Raw genomic sequence first — 21,839 nt, 5'->3', positions numbered from 1 at the left:
GGATTGAACTGAATTGAATTTTTATTCCACAACAAGAAAAAGTTACGAGGAGGACAGGTAAAAGCTGTAATAACAGCCTGAGGAGCCCTGACGTCCTAGCACACGGGGAAGCATAAAAGCGTGCGTGCTAAGGGAGTACAACCTACTAAGAGGAAATACTTACAGGTATAAAACGTTACTCAAAAAGGGGATTATAAAGCAGTCATAAAGAAAAAAGAAATCATCGTATCATATCATTATACAAACATTAAACGCTGTTGTTTTGGTGTTGTACCAGATATCTCAATGTCATTTTCTTTTATTATGTGGTTTAGAAGTGTAGGTAATTGAAATATTAACATTTCCGTAATTGGTTCTACATTTGGCGACATACCACACTTCAGGATGGCGTACATTATAAGCAAGGAAGTTTTTCTCTAGCCTTGCTAGGCATGTTATCCCATCATTATTTTTCAGCAAACCGAGTTTATATAAACGGCATAGCTTGTAATCACACATTGATGGAACCTGAATGATGTGGTGCTTCTTAAACAAGTCTGCAGTGTGGTAGCAATATGGGACTTAACAGGCTAGGCGTAAAGAACTTTTTTGCAGGACGGTAAGTTTGCTAATGTTTGCAGCTGTTGTTGTTGACCATACAAGAAACGCGTAATTTAATAGACAAGAAAATAAAGAGTTATATATGAGTATGTTGAAAGAGGTTAAAAATTGTAGTAGTGGCGCCGCATAATGCCGGTTGTCCTAGATAGCTTATTAATAATTAATGTAGTTCACTCGATCATCCCATGTCATGTTTTGTGAAAAATACACGCCCAGTGATTTGAAGCTTTTTACCACTTCAATTTTAGAGTTATTTAACGAAATCGTGGGTAACTGGACATATGTGTGGCAGGGGTGAAATAAAACAGTCTTTGTTTTATCAATGTTTGGTTTTGAGCTCGAGCACTCGCTTTCACAACGCAAGCATTATGAAGAACGCCGGCAGCAGAGGCGAACGGTTCGTACAGCTGCACGATTCACCACAACACCAAAAATTAGATTCATCATCATTGTCTCCCTATTTTTATGTCCACTACAGACGGCCTCTGTCAGTGATCTGCAATGGGTATTGACGAACACGGATCGTTCGAATGCGCCACCGTTTGTGTGACCGTACACGTGAACGACTAGGCGATGGTGTCACAGCATGGGGCGAACATATTTGCTCGCTATCTGGTCGCGGTGAGTCAGACTTCCTTGATTTGTGGTGCGCCCATGTGAATGTTCTATTGGTAGTAATTCGGCTAGTGTGTATTAGTGTATGGAAGGCGCAATAAATGCCCTTTTGATTGTTTGCACAACTGTGTTGTCGTTCCTTTGTTCCAAGAGCATTTGCGAGACCCCACAACTGATGCAGGCTGGTGCAGCTCGACGGTTTGGCGCAATATGGTGCAATATGATGCAATATGGCACAATTGGCGCAGCAGTTCCATCTCTGTAAAAATGCCTGACCCAAATGGTGGCCCCACTCGTGACTTCAATGGCTGCAGCGTCTGTCTTGGTAGCATCAAGGGACAATGACTGCATCAAATACACCTTATCTTCAGCCAAAAACACCTATTTTTCACCTGCCCTTCAAGACGATTTTCAAGTAAAAACGGCAGCTCACAATGAATGATTACTGTTGTGGGCTCTTGGGGTCTCAAAGGAGTACCGACCATCGTAGACCACAAGAAGGCGAAAGAACAAGTTCCCGGGTAGGATGGCGACTACCCACTTTCAGTTTTTCATGCTAGGCTAACGCCAAGAAAGTTGCAGCAGGTGGTTTCGGTGTTCCCGAGAAGTGCATGCATCACAAGACGAACTAGTGAAGTGGTCAGTCTAAGCGTAGGCCTCCATTCTATTTGTCATTGTTACGGAATTTGTTCAATAAATGCACAATTGACCATTACGAAGGATAACATGAAAGTGCTATCTGAGCTTGAGAATGACAGACATTAGGTATAGATAAATTTGGATACTGTGAAGTTTAACTTTGCTGGTTTCATTTTTTTGTGATTGCCAAAATAAGAGGCACGTTGCCTCTTTTTTTATTTATTTCTTTTAGTGTTGTTTAGAGATTTCTACTTTGTTTAGGAGTTGTCATGTCAATTCTACGTTTGCTTTCTGCTTTTATGTCACAAAATGTGAGTGTGCATTTGATTTTGGCACCTCTTAGAATCGGGCAAACATTGCCAAATGAACCAGCGGTCATGTCCTGGCATTTTTTCTCTCTTGTTTAGTTGCTCTTACTGGATAATTCAATCAACTTTGTTGGTCTCATCAGGGTCGAATTAATGAAAGTCTACTGCATTGCAGTCTGAGTGTATGAGGTAGAATGTGATATGCTAGGCTTGTGCCAATGTCTACAGCACAAGGTCCTTGGCCCTGAGAAAACACATTGCATAATGATGACCAGGAGCAGATCCAGGTTTTATCTGAGCGGGGGGTCAGCTTCTGTCAATGATGATGATGATAATAATAGTAGCCTTTCTTATTTACCGAAATTCACCGTTTCTACTCACAATAAAACCTCCCCTTATACAGCTAGTGTAACATCTGTAGCAAAGAGGGTATCGGTTACTCCAAACTTACAGGAAAAGGACATTGACCAACACAGCCATGTGCTTGGCGGCTGTGCCTGATAATTTACCTAAGTCTCTAAGTTTAGTTGATTCATATTCCCGAGTCTAAGACTCAGGAACATGAATGAAAATAAATAGGACGCTAAAGTGCACAAGTATCTGTACTTGAAAAGCGTTCAGTTACGTCCAGATCTATCCAGTTACTTTCCTTCCGAGCTGGAAGGAAAGCGGCTGCTATTAAATACGAATTACGTGAGCTGCTTGCTTCACGACGATCCGAAGCGCGGCAGCCAACGGTAGCAGACGACGAAAAAGCACCGCCCACAGCTCTCACTGCGCCTGCGCGAGAGTCGTTGCAGCCGCCGCGTGCTCTGGTGTTTCTTAACAGTGGACCACCCTGTACGTCACCAACACGTGTTACTCCTAGGTGAAAGACCCAGACATTCCCGCTCCTCTTGCTCCTAACTCCTTTCCAACAACCGGATTTTTTTTTTATTGCGCATGCACACTGGTTCCTGCGGAGGGCCCTCCTGGGTACTAACGGGCGTTTTTCCTAGCCCATTTTTCCTAGGCATATACAGCTTCGCTGTAAAATACGTAAAGCATACCTAATTAAATCAAATAGGCTAGGTGACTATTTGTCACCGTCCCGTTTCAGAGGGGATGCCATTAACATCATCACCTGAAGTTTCTCTGGCGTGAGCGACTGCAAACAGCGACGTTCTTCCTCGGACTCATGGTCCTGCGACGCACAAGTTCTCCGCTTTTGCACGGTCCCGGATCGTCTGAATTCACATTGCTGCTGTTGATGCCTCTCTGCTTTGTTAGGTTTCTGTCTCCGGCGTGAATGCACTACGCCGCACCCCTGTCTTTTCCAGGTAACGGTAAGAGGCAACCGATGACACCCTGAGGATGATCTCAGTTAAATCACGCGCGAACGCGCTCGCGCAGACATGGGCGTGCTTGACAAAAGGGACGTCCCCTCGTTCGCTCGCCGCCACTGTCCCGCGTCAGGAGGTCCAACTTGTTCATGAGAAAAAATAACTACGGTAACTTCGCGACACCACACCCCTACAGCAAACAGCTAAGTTTGTGAGCAAGCTAACTTTACTTCTACATGGCTGCTACAACTGGTACTTATAAAAAATACTTTTTAAGAATGCTGGTATTCACATTTTTTTTTTTGAGACAGGGCCATCACCCTGTCAGCGAGGGGCGATGCAGAAATCTGAGGGGGGGGGGAGGGGTCAGGACATCTGGACATCCCCCCTGGATCCGCACCTGATGATGACACATTCTTATCTGCTTCTCCAAGCAAGCACAACAACAAATTGTTAAATGAGTGAAAGTCTTCTGCCAACTCCTATGCCTGTGCAACTTTTGTGCCAATGGGCTACAAGAAGAAAAGATTTTATAGCTGACCGCAATATACCTGCACAGCACTTAATGGACTAGTGAGCCACATACCCTGATAAACTTGGAGATGACATCAGGGAGGATCCCCATGGGGAATCGCATCAGGCCAAAGAGGGCCAGCGAGACAAATGCAATCTCTGGAGTGAGCTGCTTGGATGGGTTGACTGCAAGGAAGGTGCCAAAAGACGCCAGGGCAGCCTAGGACAAAAACATGCAACAAGAAACATTCTGCTCAGGATGTGGTCAGGACTGCCACCAACATGCTACTCACTACAAGGCTAGCCTTGTACTCAGGCTAATGCAAAAGTTAAATTGGATGTCACATAAGCCAGAAATATGGGTACTTGACCTTACATTACAACAACACAGTTGTATCCTGCACTTCTACCTTCTCAAACAGATTCTTCTAACTTTACAATAAAGGCTCGATCTGCTTATAACCTGCAGCTTTTTTTTTTTTCTAAAAGGAAAGTTCAAAGCTACCTGCACATATGATTGGGCACAAGACCACAACCATGGTATCAACAGCAACCTAATTATGATCCTTGTCAAACAGAAACTACTCTTTGGCTGACAAAAACTGCTCATACAGTGGTCCACTACAAAGCATATTGCACATTATGATGATAGCACACCTGCATGCTTTGCATAGTTTGGTCCCAAGAAATATGCAGCTGCTGCTTTGGAAAGTGAACATCACCGCAAGACATTAAGAGCAAACAATGCCCGGCCGCCACCTTACTATGATTACAAAAATTCTGCTGTTCTTGCCTCTAATTAAATGCTCTTCATAAATGAGCAGACAAGCGCACCTACTGAATCAGACCAAATGACAAAACATCTTGACATAGAATAACAGCATTGAACAAAGATTATGCACAAGTCATAGCTGCCGAGACTCCGGGGGGACTTCGGGGCCCGAGCCCCCTCAGAAGTTTCCCGAAGAGGGGGGGGGGGGGAGGGGGAGGGTGTCCAAACTATCAGGGTGTCAACTATCATGCACCACGATTTAAAAACAGAGCAATTGCATTACTCGAAGAAAACCTAGTGCATGTTGTTTCCAGTACAGTGGAGTACTGGAAACAACATGCACTAGTAGCCGCTAGTAATCTTTTCGTTACTGAGATTTAATTAGGTAATTGTAATTAATTATCTAACTCATGAAGTACTGTCCTAATTATCCAAGTGTAAATGAGAAAATTGTAGAGCTACACGAAGAATGCCCGATACAGCTTTCTGTTGCTCAATACGTGCTACATGAAAGTGTTTTTCCGAGCGTGAAAGAAGCCCGCAAATACTAAATGCGAAGTGCCTCGAGCGCCCAGTCGCGCGGCAATTTTGGGTGTATTCTCGGGTTTCTTTCAAGCTCGGAGGAAGACTCATGCTAAGAAAAACACAGCAAGATTACTTGACTATATGAAGAAAAGTAATGCATAATATTCTAAGAAAGTATTTCATTTGCCTGACATTTTCATTAAGTTGAGGTTCAACTGCAGGTATGTTACCAATTAAATGTATGAATGAACATCCATAAATATTTTCTAAAAAAAAAACTTCATCACAAAGCAACAGTCACACGACAGTTATTAAAAAAAAAAAAAAAAGACTGACCGGCTTTCCAGTGACAAAGCTTAAACTGGGCTGCAAGGGAAAGCTCTAGATTGATTTCAGAGAGCTAGGGTTGTTTAACTCTTTTCGCCCATTGGGCATCGTTAGCTCGCTATCGATGGTTTGGATTGTCACTTTCGAGACCTTCCGCTACTCACAGACACACTAAGCTATCGGACTTGAAGGAGGAGCACTATATTTTAGTTTTCTAAGCAGTTTGCTTTTTTTCCGCGAGGCGGTGATTTTTGAACACACTCTGAAGTTTCGCGATCGTCAAAGTAGAAAGAAAATGGCCGCCCGCTATCAATGGTTTGAAACAGCGCTTTCGAGACCTTCTACGCTGCTAACAGACACACTGCGCTATCAGACGTGAAGGAGGAGAAACATATTTTTGTTTTCTCAGCAGTTCACTTTTCTCCCACCAGGCAGTAATTTTTGAACGCACTCCAAAGTTTTGCAATCGTCAAAGTAAAAAGCAAAACTGGCCGCCTCCGAGAGCAGCATGCGCGTCTTAACATCGCAGATTTTGTGATTCCGCTGCGTGTGCGGCTGATTTTATCGATGGATCGAGCATCAGCGAGTCTGAGGATGCTGCCTTATTGTTGAACCAGCTGGAACATCGGCGATGGAAGCGCGGCACACCCAAGTCTAGTGCTTGCAGTTACATTTTTGTAGTGGAATACCTGTTCACTGAAAAATTTTGATTTTCTTAGAGATAGTGCCTATTAGACGACAGTACATCTTGTATATCTCATCATTTTCTTTATATTTTTTTCTTAGTAGATACAAGCATGTCTTGGCAAACTTTGTTCAATTTTATCCCAGAATCTTGATTTTGGCAATTTTTATCTTTTCTATGACATATATCTCATTATTAAAACTTTTATATATGAAAAGTGCGTTCATTCTGCTTTTTGTTTATGTATTACATAAAATATTGAGTGCAGTAGTTCTTTCAGAAAAAAGACATCTGGCGTAACCTACAAAAAGCACCTGTTTTCCCCATGGTAGTGAGAGAGTTAAGAGTCACTTAAATCTAAGCACACAAGCGAATCCACCTGCCATATAGCAGCCACCGTGGCCAGGAATGAAGCCCCCAGCCTGATGCTCCACAGCAGTGCATGCAAACCAACACAGATGTCAAGATTGAACGAACAGCAGGTAGAAATCTTATCCAATCTTGTTCTAATGTAGTCAAGCATAAATTCCTTGAGTGTGTTTGCTCTGAGAGTCCTTGCAGGACAACTGCTGTATGGCAGTCACGAACTGCACGATGCAATTTTCCTATTTTACATAGTGAGCGAGTGCATAACAGAGTTAAGCTCGCGCTACAAGTGAGCACATACCAGGTATGGAGCACAGGTCCACAAGAAACCAAACACCGAGTCAAGCAGAGAGAACTTTCTCAGGTAGGACACCTCTTGAAGCCTCGTCTGCTGTACTCGCTCCATGAAAGGTACCTCCCAACCACTCAATTTCAGCACCTGGAATAAAAAGCTTTCACTCACTTTCTGAAAGCCCTGAAGAAACAGCAGTAGTACAAAACATATCAGAAAAGCCAGAACAGAGGGAGAGATATAAAAACAAAGGGAATACAGGGAGGTTAACCAGAGGATATCTCTCACTAGCACCCTGCACTGGTAAAAGTGGGGGTATAAAAGGAGAGAAAAGAAAGAATGAAAGAATTAGCAGCACAGAACCATCCGTGTGAGCACTGTCTCATAGTCGATGAAGGTGCCACATAGTCATATACGATGTCAATGCCCCACTGAGGCATAAAATGGCACACAGTGCACTGTCACAATTTGTTGCACAATTCGGTGTCTATTGGAAAACACAGCAGCACCTTGATAGTGGCTTGCGCTGATGTCCGCATGAACAAAGAAACAGGCCATAATGAGATCTGAAAGCTAAGTACAAGCAAGGTAATAAATTGCAGAACATGACGTCAAGCACACACACGCACACGGACATGTATATCCCCACAGAACCAACATTGGGTTGATATCTTTGTAAAGGAAAGCTTTGTATGCATTCCTTGGCATGTCTTGTTACGTAGTACAGTAAAACCTTGTTAATTCGACCCTTGCTAATTTAGGAAAATCGGTTAATTCAGACACATCCTTTGGCCCTGACAGGCTTATGTATATTTATTGCAATTAAACTCGTTAATTTGGATGCATGTGGTGGCACATCGGTTAATTCGGACAACTCTCAGAGCTCGGTGCCCACGGAGCACCACAAATGTGCGACGCAAATGAGCTATAATGGCGTTAGCATCCACCGAAACGAAGCGACGGAGTTCACATCACCATAGCCATCAGTGGAAATCGTACAAGAGTGACAGCGATGCCAGAATGCTTCGTGCCTATTTGAGCCTTTAAAGCTTTTATTCTTGCGTTTGCCGGTGCACACAGCACCGCGTTGGCCGCGTGCCTTCATGACTGTGTAGTCACCATCCATGATTGCGTCGATAGCGGTTGCGGTTTCATCCGCAGCAGTCGCGGCAAAAAGTAGTTTCGTTTTGACTTGGTACGCGCGTCGGCTGCGTGCCTTCAAAACTGCGTAGTCGCCATCCATGATTGCGTTAATAGCAACCGCGGTTTCGTCCGCAGTGGTTGCGGCAAAAAGTAGTTTCGTTTTGACGCAGTGCGTGCGTCGGCCGCCTTCAGAACAGCAAGGTCGCCGTGCATAATCGCGTTGACAAACAATAGTTTCGTTTTTACTCAGTGCAAAGCTGTCGAAGATGAAGAGCATCGTCGACATCGCGATGGGCAGCGACCTGGCGACAAGGGCGAAAATAATAATCGAGATGTGCGCGCAGTAGTGAAAAGCGTGTGTCAGATGAAGACGCGCGCTGTGGACGTGCTGTGAAGGAAGTCGCAAGCCTTCGCCACTGCGAGCACTAACCAGTCATGAGATGACGAGAATTGCAGCTTCCGCATTGCGTTTGTGCAAAATAGCAACAGAATTTGCCGATTCATATAGTAAATAAAAGCGTGTTGACGCAGTAAGCATTTGTGTATTGTTTTCTTGATACCCTCGATAATTTGACATTCGGTTAATTTGGACATTTTTTTCGGTCGCGTGAAATTTGGATTAACAAGGTTTTACTGTACCACACACACACACACACACATGTATATATATGTGTGTTTGTGTGCACACATATATGTACAAAGTTGAATGTTTTTCATAATAGTTGTGATTAAATGTCAGTGCCTTCTTTTTTTATCCATCAGATGGTCTTCAGATACCTCACCTATCGAGCCTTGCTGATATTGCTGTTGTTCTTCACCCCTGCCACTTTCTTTGGAGATTGCACAGAGCACAGGCTTAAGTTAGCTGGAATTATTTTTGGCTCGGTTTTGTCATTTAGCATCTTGAGCTGCGCGAGTCATATTTCGCTGGCCTCGGCTTACTTGTCGAAGCGTTGAATGTGGCGACTGTCTCACATTCATTCCAAGCATTGTTCTCTCACTTGAGCATATTTTTTGAAATGGCAATCCATCACATGCTCAATTCTCTTTCTTTTCTCCTTTTTTTGTTAAGCGGTATATCGAACACATTCGGCCTCCACACAGCACCGTTCAAGCTCATCCAAATCTGCGAGAGAGTCCTTTTTCGGACGACTCGTAGCAGAGGATGGTGAGAAAACTACCTCAGAGCACCCCAGTTATATCCTGTAAAACGCTTATCTATCCGATAGGTAGAACCATTTGTGATATGTACTGTGATGCATATTGGAACATGTCCAGTAGCTGTTCCCCCCCGCTGTGAGCTATGAGATGTGAACACTCAATTTTTTATAAGTACTGTATAATCTCGAGTAAGGGCCACACCCATGCTATGGGCCGCACACCCAGCTTGGCAGCCGAAAACTTGAAAGAAAGAAGAAAAAAAAATTATGCAAGAAGTAATCGCCTTTGGTCCGCAAGCTAATGCCACATGCCTGCATCAGGAAAATTGTCATGTGTAGTGTACTTTCGTGTGCCGCTACTACATAGTGAGAGCTGTGCTTTGACCTCCGATTTCCAAGTTGTGGCCACGACCAGCTTCTCCATGTTCCTCCGTGGTAGCGCGCAGATGGCTGACGACCTTTTTTCTTCATGCGGTTAGTGTTCGCAGCCAGCCAGTCCACAATGGGAAGAAACGTGTGATGGCGTATGACGGTAAACTTAAGCTTAACCCTTTTTTGCCTGAAGAAAAATTACACATGCAAACTGTAATCACTTCTAGTCTTTTTTATCAATATGCATCCACATATAAGAAATTTTTTTCCTGCTTTCAAATATTTATTTCACACTATGCAGAATGTACACTACAGTAGACGATATGCGCACAAGCGCCAGTTAGTGAAGGTGCCGACTGTTTACTTTTGCTCCAACAGGCAAAGTTCTTGCCACCACATTAATAAACGTAAGCTCGAATACACAAGATTGGATGCAGCACACACTACTCTGCATTATTGAATAAGAAAACAGTGTCACTTTTGCCGATAATAAACATGCCTTGCAGTGGCATAGCTAGGAATTTATTTTGTAGAAAGGGGGAGGAGGGCACACTTGACCGGGGAGGGGTTGGCTGGGCAGGCGTGTGTTGCTGGTTGTATGTTGCTTATGCCACGTATCCTGATAAGCAGAAAACTAACCAACGGGCATTTTCATTTATTTGTTTAATTTATATCTAGTGAAAACAACAGCAGAATCTCGTTAAATGGGACCTCAAGGAACTAGCGAAATATGTTGTGATTAACAGGAGTTCTGTTTACTGAGAAAGATCTGTAGAGGTGCAGCACTATATCTCATACACAGTTTAACAATAATACAGTCGAATCCCCCAATAACGAACGCTGCTACAACGAAATTTCTGCCACAACGAAGATTTTCCGATTCCCCATCAGCTGCCCATAGAAAGTAATACAAAAAAAAGTCTCTTCATAACGGAGGCGTTTTATTCAGTATTTCTGCTTCAACAAACTTTTCACGAAACTGCGACTGAATTGAAGTTGGAATTGCTGAGTAGTCAAATTAGAAGGACCTTCCAAAGCTGTGACAATTGTATGTCCGCTTGAACGAGGTTTTCGCGAACAAAATCAAATTCAATGTACCGATTTAAGCCACTGCAATACATAGCCACACGTGGTCCTCACGCGCCTGCGTGAGACTACACGCGATCACCACAATCGCTGCAGTTTTCTGTGGTGTGTGTCCGGTCGAAATGGCTACGCCAAAGAAGAAGCGTAAATTTGTCTCTCTCGTGGAAAAGGCACATATGATCGCCGAGGCAGAAAGCGGAAGGAAAAAATTTTGCAGTTACACCCGAAAGACGAAGCATCGATTGCGATAGCACATTAGTAGACAGCTATACGAACTAAAGATAGTAGTTGTATCCGCCGTATGAACTTGTAAACATTCGCTTACTAACTAAACTACCAAGCATGGCGTCACGCACGCACGGGTAAACATGAACACGGCTCGCTCGATGACCGCGGAAACTCGGTGTCAAAATGCTGGAGTGAGAAGGCGCGGTAATAGCAGCGAACGCAATGACCTCTGTGCCATCTCTCGCTTCAACGCGAAACTAAACGTCGAAATCACAGCGCACATGACTCTACCGGCACTAGTTGAACTTTGCCCACATCGCAGATCACTTTGAAGATGAAGCCTACGCGGGTGCGCGCTTTGTGCACGCCACAGATTGCTTTCAAGATACGGCGGCCGCGCCGCAGCTGCTGCTGTCAACATGATGCCAACGTCTCGTCGTCTGGGCAAAATGACAACCCGCTAGTTTCCGGTGACTGCTTTGAAAGTAATGGATTATTTTGACTTCATCTTAAATGTTATCAGAGCCCACGACAATGAAATTACAATGGCTGTTTTAACGGACAGTGAGACTTGCGTAACGCCTTTGCTTGCCGTGAAGCGTAAGAAATCCAGGCTGACAGACTTCTGGAAATAAAACTTCCGGTAAGCGCAAGCTTGCCAAGCTTGCCGACATTGTAATAAATATGCAATGAAATCGTGATAATTCAAACCGCTTAGTTGCGACAGTGCATGTGCCGCAAAATTAGTGTTTCGCGATCAGCCGGGCATGCGCGTTGGTTTAGGCATCGGCCGCAATATACGAAAAATGCTGTAACAGCGGCGAGAAATGGATTCTCTCGTGAAGTTGACACTTTATTGACCGCCTTCGGTACGTCTCTACCTTTGCCCCCACGCCATCCTGGACGATGTTTCGGTTTCGTTCACGGCTTTGCTGTTTGGCGCACGTATATACAGTGCAGTCCACTTATAACGATATCGAGAAAAACGAGAAATCCGATCGTTACAACCGATTATCGCTATATCTGGACTGCGGAAAAAAAAAAAAATGCCGAATATACCTTTGCAGTCCCGAAACCGAAACTGACACTTGCGATAAAAAATCGACGTCGTAGATAGTAGGCTGTGAAAAATGACACTTTTATTTATACCTCTAAATAGCGTCTCAATCGTTAGGCACGCTGAAATAAAAATCTGCACTTGCTTTCGCGGAAGTTTCGGATTCACAACCGCTGTGTGTATCGCGTCCATCTGCTGCGCGAACAGTGGCGGCTATAATTTAGCGTGCATGAATTCAATGAGCGACTCGATCGACGATGTTGCACTTTGGTTGAACCTCGGGGTCGGTGTCAAAGGCGGGCTATTGTCAATCTCGTTGTCACTGCTGCTGCTGTCATCGCCTCCGTCGCACAACGCCGCCGTCTGTCGCGACAACGATCGCCCCATCGGAGTTCTCTTCGCAGAACGAGGCAGCACTATTTTCACTCAGAAGCTCCTCCATCGAAGCACCACCTATTTCATCGTCAGTAGCGACGTGCTCCCAGAGTTCGGACACCACCTTGTTGGTTTCGCCCATGAGGTTTTCGTCGTGGCGCACGAAGCCCGCCTTTTCCGTTGATCGGCATGGACACTGCTTCTAGCCTTCATGATCGTGGCGCTCCCGGTTTTCATAATCGTCAATATCATCCACTGCGCGAGCTCGTACTTCAAGTCTTGCAAAATTTGCAGCTTCGTCTCGAGAGACGCAGCTTTGCGCTTTGACGGCGCACCTCCCGCTGCTTCCGCGGTGCATAGGCCGTGCAGGCGCCACTTGCTTATCGCTTTCTCCACCCCTCTTGCAAAATTAGTTTCGTCTCAAGGGGCGCACCTGCCGCTGCTTCCGTTGAGAGAGAGCGCGGCAGGGAGCGCAGGTGCCCATCGCCAGAGGAGGCGTTGCCTTCGCTTATCGCCTTTCTTCCGCCCTCTGCTCGCGCGACCGCCGGGGACGCGGGATGAAGCAGCTGGCACCATCTTGTGCACGCTGCACCAACGTGCGATGCTCTCCGTGCCTTTCGCAATCGGCGCGCGAGCGGGATGCGCTGCGCGGTAATGGCGGCAGATACGAACTCGCGTAGGCAAATTTTTCGCCCCGTCTCAGTTAAGGGCAACGTAGGAACGCAATTTTCATGATTATTCTGCATGAAAAGCACTGCCCAGAAGCAAAATTTCAATCGTTATATTCGATATGCTGTGAATAATATATCGTTATATATGTTGTTTTTTTTCTCGTAGCCCCAATGCATAAGTTGATACTCTTAGGTCGACTCATCGTTATAACCGATATATCGTTATATGTGGTATCGTTATATGTGGACTGCACTGTACATACTAATTTCACGTCAACGTAGTTCCACCACAACTAAATTTTTCGCGTGTCCCATGAATTTCATTGTAGCGGGACTCGACTCTATGCAGTGTGTCCATAAAGTCATGGTGCACAGGAAAGCAACAAAACAAGATGAAAAGGTGAAATCTTCACCAAATAGAAGGAAAACTGTCCAAGTTTTCGTAGTATGATGTGCAAGGGTGTGCGCACACAGGTGATGATGCAGCACCACGAACTGCAACACACAGGTGATGTTGGAATTGTACGCCGTGCCACAATTTCCAGAAGGTGTCATGTTTTAACATGATGGCGCTCCTCCAAACTACGCCAGCACCATTTGTGAGTTTCTGGATATAACATTCCCTCCGCGGTGGATAGGCAGGGGTTCTGCCAAGCCATGGCCACCACGATCCCCGGATCTGACACCATTAGACATTTACTTGTGGTGTTATGTGAAGCAACACGTGTACAGTGAACGTATCAACGACATTATTCATTTAAAACCGAAACACAGACTTTATTCACCAGACGTCCCTAACCGTGTGTGGGAAGAACTTGAATGTCGTTTAGATGTGTGTAGGGCAACAAATGGAGGCCACATTGAACTGCACTGAACAGGTATGAAACTTGGGAGAGTTTTGCTTTTATTTGGTGAAGATTTCACATTTCTATATTGTTTCGTTGATTTCTTGTGACCAGTCAAAAGTGCACCATGACTTTACGGACACACTGTATATGCTAAGCATACAGAGGTGAATGAAGGCAGTCTGTCCTGTGGTTTGGGCCTGTAACTACCTATTGCAATAATCCTGCGAATGTGACAATCATGTGAATGTGATAATCCTGCATGATTATTTGATGTATCCCTAACCTCCAATTTTTTTTTATATGTGTTGCGATGTTTGCAGTTTTCTTGATATTTATTTGAAGATTTGCCGCTAATACTGTATAACATACCGTGTTTCTTATTTTATTTTGTTTCACATCCATATGTTATGTAACCCACTCCCCTCTACAATGACTCGGCGCTTGAGGGTATGCAAAATAAATAAATAAATATTGCATTACCTAGGCTTTACTATGTTCAGTTTTGAGGTGGTGCCAGTGACGCATCAAAACAATAACACAGCTCTTAGTGTTCCAGTTGGTGGTAGAATAACACGCAGTCGTGCAGGGGGAGTCCAAATTAACAAACGGTGTGCTGTAACAGGTGTCCTAAATTTCAGTTTTCCTTACTATGGATGTCTAAGGGGCCAGTGGCAGTGCCATGAAGACGGCCCAATCTGTACACGTCATGCATTAAAAATCTGTCAAATTTTTGCCTGCTTGAGTCCTTCCCACTGATTTTTAAGGATGGTCATGATCATTCTGCACAATTACTGGCCTGAGCCCAGATTGGATATCTTTCTCTAAGTTACTGTATTTTCCGGTGCATGCGTCCCGTTTTGTTTGGTGCAGGTGTTCGCTGCTGGTACGCTTATTTGTTAGCTGCTGGTGTGCTTATTTGCTTGAATATATCTTTATTTCCAACAGATTGGAGGAGGCAGGGAAGAACAGCTGCAAGCGCAGCTTGAAAAAACACTCTGCCCCCTATGATCACAAGACATGGGCAGGGCGGAGCTGCCGCATGTTTTTGACAATGTAAAAATACACAATTTTGCAAGAATGCATGAGAAGCACCAAGTGAAAAGCGAGTAGTTGCGCGTAGAGCAGTTACACAACGTTTCATATATATATATATATATATATATATATATACATACACATATATATAATGCAAATGTAAACAAGAAGCTGTACACTCAACTAATCTGCACTCCCCAAATGGCTGACCATATAAACATGAATGTTAGTCCAGCTGATTAAGTCGAGAAAATTCTGATGGGGCAAGGCACATAAATGAATTCCAGATTTGTTGTAAGCATTTAAAATCCTTGGTAAGTTGTTTTTTAGCTTTTGTGAGCTGTAATTAGTTCTAAAACGGTGCACTGTCCAGGGTTCAGTGTTTCTTGTGAGACGTGAGGGGACGCGTAAGGGATATATTGTTTTTATTGTTTATGTGATAAAACTTCTAGTCCAGTGTTTTGACAGCAAGTTTCTGCGGTCATAAGCGAGATGTGTTCATGTTTACCTGTGTGCGCGTGACACCGTGCTTGTTATTTAGATAGTAAGCGAACGTTTGCAAGTTTATACAGCCGACAATCTGTACTTCGTATTGCTGTCTACTAATTTGCTATCGCAATCGATGCTTCGCCTTTCGGGCAAAACTGCGACTTTATTACTGTGTGTCGGAATGGAGCAAAAACAAAAACAAAAAACGAAACAAAACGATATTTTTGACTGGAACGAAAACGTAACCAAAACATTATTTATTATTTTGTTTTGGAGTGAAACCAAAATATTTTTGATCGGTTTTTGGTTCAAGGGGAAAGTCAGCAATCCGAAACAATAGACCGATCCCACCGACCGATCTGCGCATGTACCAAGTTTCCGGAAGTAGCTCTCCCACCATTTTGGTTGTAGTCACCTGGTCAACTACACCACCGCAGTCCGCGCTCGTTGAGTACTGCGCAAAAGCTTCCCAGACATCTCTGCGACTCCACATCACCGCGACTTCGAGAAAAATGCGTCATGTATTTGAAGACATTACATCGGCTTTTCACTGCAGCATGTGAGGCAAACGTTGAAAAGTGCCACCTGCTCTTTCATTTCAGTTGTTGGCCGCTGATTACGCGTTGAGTATCATATTTGTTCGAGCTTTATATGTACTACATGCTGATGTATGCGGTCGTTTTGCGTTACTATTTTTGCACACGAGGATCTCGGTGACTGCAACGTTATGTTTGCTTAGCGACGGACATAATAGGATTTGTATACCTGTTGGAGACAGGTTTGAAATGCGGCGCCGAAACTTTAGTGCCCTAATGATGCTTACCTACATGGATTTCACGCACGACTTGCAGACCTCTGTAACAGCGATATCTAGAAGTTCTTAGGTGCGCTAGGCGGCGCATTTAACAGCGGAGCTGTTAAAAACGCCGATAGCCAATCATCGCCAAGTCATCGATAGCAAATCAATAGCTAATCTATCAATAATCAATAAATTCCTCGATGTATCTCAATAATAATCTCGATGTCTTGCTTGCCAATGGACGACAGCACACAGCATATCTGCAGATTCATGCACATTGTATGCTTCTTCAGGTGGCTGGGGAGCCTCTTAGAATTGTGAAGTTTACAGTTATTCAGCATGCCCTGAATTTCTGTTTTCCAAGTGTACCGCGAGCTTCTTCACAAAAACACATGGGTTTCTCTAATCTGATCCAGGAGTCGGAGGCTTGTAATGGCTGTTTGCAGTAATTGAGTAAAGAAAATCAAAGGGTCACATATCAACGTGCCCGGCAATGTTTGTAAAAGATGTGTGAACAGATGCTCTTTAATACCAAACATATTGCTCACCTTTGAGAAAAGGTTTGTACTGGCCCTTTAAATATTATGGCTACATTGGCTGATGTGCTTCCGTTCATGTTACAGGAAAAAAATTCAGTTACTGAATTTCCATAGCACTTGCTACACCTGGCTTTTCACATATGCATGTGGCACCACCGCCAAGACACAAACAGTTCACATGCACTACCAACGACACAAGAAGATGAGATGAAGTACCTTAATTCCATTCAGGATTTCGCTGATTTGACGTATCCGCTTGTCCTTTAACGCCATCTGCTTCTCCTGATATGCAACGGGAAATTGAAAACAAAAGTGTGTGACTACAACACTGAATGTGTCAATCAGTAAGTGGTTAGACAAACAATAATGTTTGACAGTGTGCCCAATAACAGAGCAGTGTACTTTTTGCAAGGCAAGAGAAGTATTACAACATCTTTTTCTCCATTTTCACCAACTAGTATGCCATAAAACAAAGATTAATAATACTACAATCCAACCTTAGTATATTGAGCACGGATACAGTTGAACCTCAATATAACGAGCGCAGATATAACAAATCATAAAATATAACAAAATGAACACAAAATTTAGGCGGTGGAGCATTCAATATAGTACTTGTTCCCCTGCTATAAGAAATGCGGAAACGAGTGACTCGACACGCCATCGGTTATAGCAAAGCAAATTTTCGTTTACATGTGGCCCAAAATAGTTATTATGGCAGCAAAAATATAAAATACAGTCATTCCCCAATTTTTGAGAGACCACATTTATTGAAATTTTAGGCAGCGCTGTCACCTATCATAGGATCAATATGTAACAGCTATTCAAATTTCGAACATCCCCCCGATTGGCATGCCGCTCAATTTTTCAGACATGATCCACAAGCGCAAAGCTTCAAACATAATGGCCTAGAATAAAACTGCCACCGAGTCAACTTGGCAGTAAAGTGTAACTTTGATTACAGACTTCCGAAGAAGTGACACTGGTTAGGCCAAGTGATCTAGGCAGTACGCTTGAGATTGAAATTTGCCTATGGCCGACACAGTAGCTAGCAAAAGCTGTCACAGGAAGCTTGCTGTAAACATTTTCATACCAGCAGACGTCATCACAGACACTAGACCGATGCGGAGTTCGAGTCTCTGTGCAGCCCTCTCCACATCTGAAAAATGAGTTGGCAACTCTACTCAGAAAAAGCAACTCAAATGGCACATACAGGACGGGTGTGCGCATTTGGCTAGCGGCTTGGCTTGGCTTGGTTTGACAGCAGCTCGCAAGCCAACATGCCGATCTTGTGCGATTAAACCGTTTGCATGGTTGCATTATAACCGTGGTGCAAAATGTGTGTATGTAATTTATTGTTGTTCTTAGGCTATGTAACACCATGGCAAGCCGTCGACGGCCTACTAATATCTCCCGGAAACTATCTGCTGGCACATCTGGGACATCAAGATTGCGTTTCTTTCACCTAGACATGATTGCAATTTTTTTTTCACTGATTCGATCATGTACCCTTATGTGACAATTACTGTTTGTGCCCACAAACTGATGAACGCTTGCCTGAACTTATGTGGAGGTGGTGGTGGCATGGCGGTGTAACACAACAAAAAGACCATGCAAAGATAGTGGCTGGACGAAGAAGTGATGGCCAATAAGTAAGATCCCCCGTTGGATTAGAAAAAACGCGGGGAACGAGGAGGGAAGAGGAGATTTTATCTAGAATGTCGGAGCGAAGACATGCAAGTCTCGGTGCTCGAGGACGAGGCTGTTGGGTTCACGGGACCAAGACAATGGACCTCTTCTGACGCTTAAGAGAGATCCAGGAATCTCTATGCTGCTCTCCCTTGGCCCGCGGCATATACGGATCTGGCCGTGATCTCCTAGGGGTTGCCTGGGGCAACCAGCATCTGTATTTTGGATATGTAGAGCCAGGATCCAGAGGACACGTTGCTGAAACCGTTTGAGCTGCTGAGAGGCTGATACCAGAGCCAACCTAGTGCTCACGGACAGCGCCTCTGGGCTTAAGGCAAGAACTGTGCGTGTGCATCTGCTGGGGGACGAGGCCCTGGATACTGGCCCTATTCGAGCCAGCTGTCTACTCCAGCGGTGCAGCGGCCAGCCTTTGCCACTGCCGTGCCACGACGTATTATCGCCAACACAATTGTGAGCTAAAAGAACTGTCACAACTCCAAGGACTTGCGTAGAACTTTGTGTAGTTTTAAGTACTTGTTTTACTTTATTCTTATCGAGGTTTTTCTTTCTTAATTCCCTATGCCGGTCTTCGCTTCATTTGTTTATTTTATTTAAAAACAAATGTATTCTCCTAAACGCTTTCATTATTCTAGGAACTGAGGTTCCCTTTCAGTGACGAAATACGTAATTCACGAACCTGACACAACAGCTTATAACAAATATATAATATAATTTTAGAAAAGTAGAATTTTGGGCCAGTAGGTGATACATATTTGACTACGGTGAAGCGCAATAGACTGGACCAAAGGAGGACGAGAAAGACGGGGCAAGCGCTACTAATAACTATGAATTAAAAAAGCAAACTAAACGCATTAGTCAATGATTCTAATGCTGACATTATTGTACAAACAGAAACTTGCCTTTTCTATAATGCAGTAGACTTCCGTTAATTCGACTCTGGTTAATTCAATTTTCCGGTTAATTCAATCTCAACCAAAGGTCTCAGCTGACGCCCATTCATTTCTATGGGCCCAAACTCGTTATGTCGGTCCAAAAATTGGTCTTTGCCGGATAATTAGAATTTGACCAGCACGCCTGAACCCTATGGTGACTCCAATAGCGACCCCTTTAGTAGCAGCATCTGTGTCAGCGGAGCTTAGGGGACAGTGAATGCTTTGAAGACATGCCATCTCCCGTCGAAAACGCCTATTTTCGGCCTGTCCATCGGAGGATTTTCAAGCAATAACCATAGCCTACAATGACCGATTACGGTATATACTCAATTCTAATAGGCGCCTTTTTTTTCAGCTAAATTGGGCCAAAAATTGCCTGCGCAGTGCAACTGGACATGAAACCAAAATCGCCTTTGCGGTGTTTGTATGCTTTACTGCATAATACATATGTAATGCAGCGAAATTGGCTTTAGGAAACCGGCTGCCAATGTGCGACACACATTGGACCCTTGTCCATTTTTATTGATAAAAAATCAGGTTCGCATTAAATTTATACTTTGCTTCGGAGCTTTGATATTATTTCTATGTCAGCTTTCTACTGTGGACACATAGAGAGTGGGTCACATTTGATTTGGAGGCATGTTAGAATAGGGAAAATACTGCTAAATGAATCCGCAGTGTGTTTTGGTGTTTTTTATGCACCTTGTTTAACTTGACCTGCCGGACAATTCTATGAATTTCGTCGGTACCGTCAGGGTCAAATTAACGGAAGTTAAATGTATATTTAAAGGGGCCCAGAAGTACTTTTTTAACATAGTAAGAAAATGATGATCTGTACAAGAAGTTCCTGTGAACATGTGAGCTAAATATTATTGCGCTGCATGCAGCATGGAATTTACAATCTCATGTCACAAACAGTGAAAATTCACTTGCTCTCACTTCCGCAATGCTGTAATGCAGCGTCATTACAAGCAGCTGGACCAACAAACATCGATTGGCCTATTTCGTGATACTGAGAACATTCTCAGTACTACTATAATTGCTAATTTTGAGTTTAGTAAACGAAACATTTACGTATGCCTGCAATCTCAAAAATAATGACCGGCCCCTAGGTTGGTGACTGCCAACACTACACACACATTGGTACTTTCCAAAGTGCCGTTCAGCTTTTCAGAACATTTAAGGCCAATCCCATTGACATGCAAGTGTATGCACGAATGAAAAGCATTCAGCGTGGACCCGCGAATCACACAGCGACGAGCCACAAGAGGCCTTTTCGCGAAGTGCGGATGTGGCGTGAGGTAGTTTTAGTAAAATCAAACTAAAGTAAAGATCCGTCCCAGTGGAGGTTGGAGTCGGATTCATTTTGCCCACTCACAGAATCCTAAAATTCCGTTCGCAGAAAGTCTTTGTCTACAAGAAGACAAATCCGGCAGCCCAACATCCCATGCATGGCGCCGCTCAGTGAAAAGAGTGAGTGCCAGCCACGCTTTCTTATGGAATGCGTATGAGACTGGAAGGCCTTTCACATTCTTGAAGGAGAGTGGCAATCTGCTCTCGCCGATAATGAACGTCCGTAGTTTGCCCGTGCCATCCATATGCTGAGCGAGCTAAACTGGAGCCCCATGCTCATTTTTCCTCCATGGCATGTATTACACTTCAGGTTCAATATCTTGTTTGACAGCATCTGCCAAAACGGTGCCGTTGCAAATTTGTTAGCATTAAATATTTATGGCAACGCAAGAAGTGATCGCGTGAGCAGGCGTACTTGCAGGGGCGGGACATGGCGCAGCGTTGAATATATATAATGTGTCGGTAAAAGGTAGTTCTATGTGTGCGTAGTACATCAGTATACTTTTGCATAGGGATTTTCAAGGTGATTTTATGAATGTTCGATATCGACAATATTTCAATATATCAGAGTTTGATATATCCGTGATCGACCATATCAGAAAATTACCTTCCACAATACCAAAAATGCTCCTCCAATTGAGAGAAGGCTCTTTGTAAGCCAAAGATGCAAAAATGAAAGACAGGTGGCGACACCGCCTTCAAATTCCCGGACCAGCTCGCCTTGATGTCGCAGATTTCAATGCTGTCTGCTCGGGCCTAGTTAAGCTTTTATCAATAAAGATGGGCTACATTGCCAGAGCCAAAGTGTTAATGTGGAAAGTTTCAATAACTTCTACTGAACCACAATGGTTGAAACATTAAAAAAATATTTGCACTTCGTGACGCAAAATTCAAAAACGAAACTTTGACCGTAAATTTCTCTTTTAATAATAACTTATTACCACGAAATCAGCAAAAGTTGAGTTAGTCAGTAATGCTTTATCAATCTAAACTTATTCAGTGTTTTACTATAGTGTCCCTTCAAGAAAGCCAAGTTTACTTTCTTGAATTCAACATTACTGAAAGAGATAAAAACTTA

General features: G+C 43.8%; 1 protein-coding gene across 1 annotated transcript in view; it reads right to left on the bottom strand.

Annotated features, from left to right (window-relative positions):
- LOC119449376 (multidrug resistance-associated protein 1-like) overlaps nucleotides 1-21,839 on the bottom strand; it is a 190,562-nt gene that overhangs the window by 106,775 nt on the left and 61,948 nt on the right. The window contains 3 exon segments of the mRNA XM_049666741.1: nucleotides 4,071-4,217; nucleotides 6,974-7,111; nucleotides 16,983-17,048. Coding sequence (XP_049522698.1) covers nucleotides 4,071-4,217; nucleotides 6,974-7,111; nucleotides 16,983-17,048 — 351 coding nt within the window.

This window comes from Dermacentor silvarum, chromosome 4 (genome assembly GCF_013339745.2).
Source record: "Dermacentor silvarum isolate Dsil-2018 chromosome 4, BIME_Dsil_1.4, whole genome shotgun sequence".
NCBI classification, from domain to species: Eukaryota; Metazoa; Arthropoda; class Arachnida; order Ixodida; family Ixodidae; genus Dermacentor; species Dermacentor silvarum.
Note: the sequence above shows the minus strand (reverse complement) of the source record. Positions and strands in the feature narration are given on the sequence as shown.